The sequence below is a fragment of the Onychomys torridus genome, unplaced genomic scaffold (assembly GCF_903995425.1).
Source record: "Onychomys torridus unplaced genomic scaffold, mOncTor1.1, whole genome shotgun sequence".
In the NCBI taxonomy this organism is placed as follows: Eukaryota; Metazoa; Chordata; class Mammalia; order Rodentia; family Cricetidae; genus Onychomys; species Onychomys torridus.
This window is the reverse complement of record NW_023411326.1, coordinates 18,236-22,448: the sequence shown is the minus strand read 5'-3', so window position 1 is coordinate 22,448 and position 4,213 is coordinate 18,236. Positions and strand designations below refer to the sequence as shown.

At 34.9% G+C, this 4,213-nt stretch overlaps 1 protein-coding gene across 1 annotated transcript; it reads left to right on the top strand.

The window, feature by feature from the left end:
• Positions 1 to 267: 267 nt before the first annotated feature.
• Positions 268 to 3,909, top strand: LOC118575099 (zinc finger protein 844-like; the record flags this gene model as incomplete). The annotated part of the gene is made up of 5 exons (XM_036175780.1): positions 268 to 442; positions 964 to 1,015; positions 1,205 to 1,331; positions 3,380 to 3,465; positions 3,700 to 3,909. Coding segments are annotated over exons 1-5 (486 nt in total), but the record flags the coding sequence as incomplete, so codon positions are not given.
• Between the last annotated feature and the right edge of the window lie 304 nt (positions 3,910 to 4,213).

Here is a 4,213-nt window from a genome sequence, read left to right as displayed (position 1 = left end):
ACTTGACGCTTTCTCCCACATGCTGAGATTAAAGTTTGTTCATCATTCAAGGTTTTTTTAAAAATATATATTATTGGCTGATGGTCCTGAAGTATATGTTTTTGTACATGTCAAGAATATGCTGTATTGCTGAGCTTTACCCCCCAGTTTCAATTTTGAAATTCAGCAGAAGATACCATTCTCTTCCTAGATGTAGTGTCTGGGCCTTCTGAGTCATTAGATTACAATTGTATGACATTCTTCTTGTTTTTGTGTTTCTTTTGATGCTTTTTTTTAATGAATATTATTCTTTTTGTCCATATAGATGGATATTCACCACATGTACACCTGTCCTCACAGTAGTCCAAAGAGAGTCTTAGAACCCACAAGCTTGGAATAATGAACAGTTGTGGTATTCCCTCATATAAGTACAGACAATTGAAACCATCTATATGAAAGACCAGTAAGAGCTCTTAACTTCTGAGCCATCTCTCCTTCCCTTTGTTGATTATTTATGATCATCATTGATATTGCTAATGTTATCTTCTTTCTATTTGTAACTGTTTAAATGCATAGTTGCTTTTAGTAAGATTTATTAAAGTATAGGTTAAACTGGAGCAATTCAGGTTTCTGGAAGATGAATACAGAACTGGAGTGAATGCCAAACTCTTTGTAGGAGCTTCAGTAAATAAAAATCTCTGAGTTCATCTCATCTTTTTTGTTTGTTTGAATGGAAGTTTGCAGGGCATATGGGTTCTTCATATTTAATTCTTGCTGTCCTATAACTGATTGCATAGACTAGGCTAATTTTCACCTCAAAAACACATATACCAGCTTCTACCTTCTAAGTTCTGGGATTAAAGGCATGAACCGATATACCCAGCTTACAAACTTTCTTTGTTGTCAACAAATGTTCATACAATTTCTCAGATGTATGCTCAGTACTGTTGAAGTGTTTGCTTGTCTCTCTATCTCTGTTAATAGGCATTTTTCTTGCAAGGTGATATCCTGTTCAAAGCATTCAGAAACAATAGAGGTAAACTTTCTATTCAGTTTCTTTGTAAAGTAACTTGATGATTTCATTGTAACATCTGAGTTACAGAATATGTGTAGCAATCACCAGAATTGTATGACTATATTGTGAAATAAGCTCACATGTAGTATATCTTATCATGCTTTCAGTTTTATACATGTGGATGGCATATTTATATATGGCATATTTTAGAATACAGTGACATATAACGATGTGCATGTTGACATCACACATGAAGAATGGGCTTTATTGGATCCTTCACAAAGGAATCTCTACAAAGATGTGATGCTGGAGACATATATGAACCTCAATGCTATAGGTAAAACTGTGCATTTTTCTTCACTTTTTAAATAAGGAAACAACAGTTTCTTGATTATTGATGCACTTCTGTAATTCTGATTGAGGATGAGGAAGAATGATGTGAATAAAACAGGCTTAGTTCTAAGGATCACTAAAGATAGTAATGTAAATTATTCAGTTCCCTGTAATATTCCAGACATTTCCTTGTTTGATATTTTAGGCTACAATTGGGAAGATCTTGAAGTTGAAGAACATTGTCAAAGTTCTCAAAAACATGGAAGGTAATTTTTTTGTGTGTGCAAGCTGATACAAATGTGCCTCTGGATATATTTAACTATCTGGAATGTTAAGAAAATGAAACATTGTAAACAATTACAGCTTAAAACACATTGATGATCATAAACACACATACCTCAATGGCAGGTAAGTGAATTGTGTTTGGAAGTGATTCTTTTAAGATGGAAGACAAGGAATCAATGACTTTAAAGGAATCATTTGAATAATAACTTCATCAGAGCTAGGCTGTACAAAAGACAACCCATTTAGTTTCATACTATTCAAATTACAAAAGCTATACTCACTGAATGTATGATAAGAATATGTTCACAACCTTTTAATAAGCAAGTAATCCATAGTAAAAACTTTGTTACTCAAAGAGTTATTCATCTTTGCTAATTTTAATTAGATAGGTGGTTAGAGTCAAGAATTGAGGGGAAGTGTTATAGAGAAATATTAATCCTTATACCACATGTTGATGGGGAAAAGAAAGTCCAGCTGTAAATAAAATGTGGAAACCTTGTTATTCTTTCTTTAATAGTTATATCTTATGTCAGTTTGGATACCAGCCATATGAACATAAGGATAGGAAAAGAAGTAATGTTCATCTCTCAATCTCAGAACAATTACAAGACATGTAGTAGTCCCTTGTTGAGTAAACTTGTTGAATGAGATTCAAGTTTACAAAAATTTGGTGTCCCAGCTTAATTTGGAATAGATCAAAAAACACACCACAGAAAAGACCTACTGGGCTGTATAAATGCTTCAGTTTGTCCTGGTTTACTTTGAAAATGTAGCAATAATCACTATATAGGAAAAAGTATCAATAAAGTAAGTGATGTAAATGTCTGAATTCTCCAGGTTCTCTTCAAATATTTGAAAAAATCTCAGAAAAAAATGATGCCATAAATATGAGCCTGGTAGTAAAGCTTTTACTATCACAGTCATGTTCAAATATGAAAAGACATCTTTTATGCAGGGGAACAACCTGAATGTACACAACCTGTAAATATTAAGATAATATTATTCTTTATATTGCAACAGAATTGTAAAATTAATTCACAGAAATAAAAAGACTCAACATTGTAATAAATGTGGCAAAGGTATTAAATGTTTCAATTAACATTGCAGGCATGAAAAAAGTCTTACTACAGAGAAATCATGTGAACGTTATCAGTGTGGTCAAGCCTTTGCACATCCTACTCATCTTCATGTACATAAAAGAACACATACTGGAGAGAAACCCTATGAAAGTAATCAGTGTGGTAAAGCTTTTGCTCAAAACAGTCATCTTCAAAGGCATGAAAGGACACATACTGGAGAGAAACCCTATGCATGTAGTCAGTGTGGTAAAGCCTTTGCTCATCACTATTATCTTCAATTGCATGAAAGAACACATACTGGAGTGAAACCATACAATTGTAATCAGTGTGGTAAAGCGTTTGCTCATCATAGGGATCTTCGATTGCATGAAAGAACACATACTGGAGAGAAACCCTATGAATGTAATCATTGTGGTAAAGCCTTTGCTCGACAGAGTGCTCTTCGATTACATGTAAGAACACATACTGGAGACAAACCCTTTGAATGTAATCAATGTGGTAAAGCTTTTGCTCACAACAGTCATCTTCAAAGGCATGAAAGAACACATACTGGAGAGAAACCCTATGAATGTAATCAGTGTGGTAAAGCCTTTGCTCATCACTTTGATCTTCTAAAGCATGAAAGAACACATACTGGAGTGAAACCATACAATTGTAATCAGTGTGGTAAAGCCTTTGCTCATCATAGGGATCTTCGATTGCATGAAAGAACACATACTGGAGAGAAACCCTATGAATGTAATCAATGTGGTAAAGCCTTTGCTTTTCACTCTGGTCTTCGAAAGCATGAAAGAACACATACTGGAGTGAAACCACACAATTGTAATCAGTGTGGTAAAGCCTTTGCTCATCACTATTCTCTTCAGTTGCATGAAAGAACACATACTGGAGAGAAACCCTATGAATGTAATCAGTGTGGTAAAGCCTTTGCTCGACACAGTGCTCTTCGATTACATGTAAGAACACATACTGGAGAGAAACCCTTTGAATGTAATCAGTGTGGTAAAGCTTTTGCTCAAAACAGTCTTCTTCAAAGGCATGAAAGGACACATACTGGAGAGAAACCCTATGCATGTAGTCAGTGTGGTAAAGCCTTTGCTCATCACTATTATCTTCAATTGCATGAAAGAACACATACTGGAGAGAAACCCTATGAATGTAATCAGTGTGGTAAAGCCTTTGCTCATCACTGTTCTCTTCAGTGGCATGAAAGAACACATACTGGAGAGAAACCCTATGAATGTAATCAGTGTGGTAAAGCCTTTGCTCTTCACTATTCTCTTCAGTTGCATGAAAGAACACATACTGGAGAGAAACCCTATGAATGTAATCAATGTGGTAAAGCCTTTGCTTTTCACTCTGGTCTTCTAAAGGCATGAAAGAACACATACTGGAGTGAAACCACACAATTGTAATCAGTGTGATAAAGCCTTTGCTCGAAACAGTCATCTTCAAAGGCATGAAAGAACACATACTGGAGAGAAACCCTATTAATGTAATCAGTGTTGTAAAGCCTTTGCTT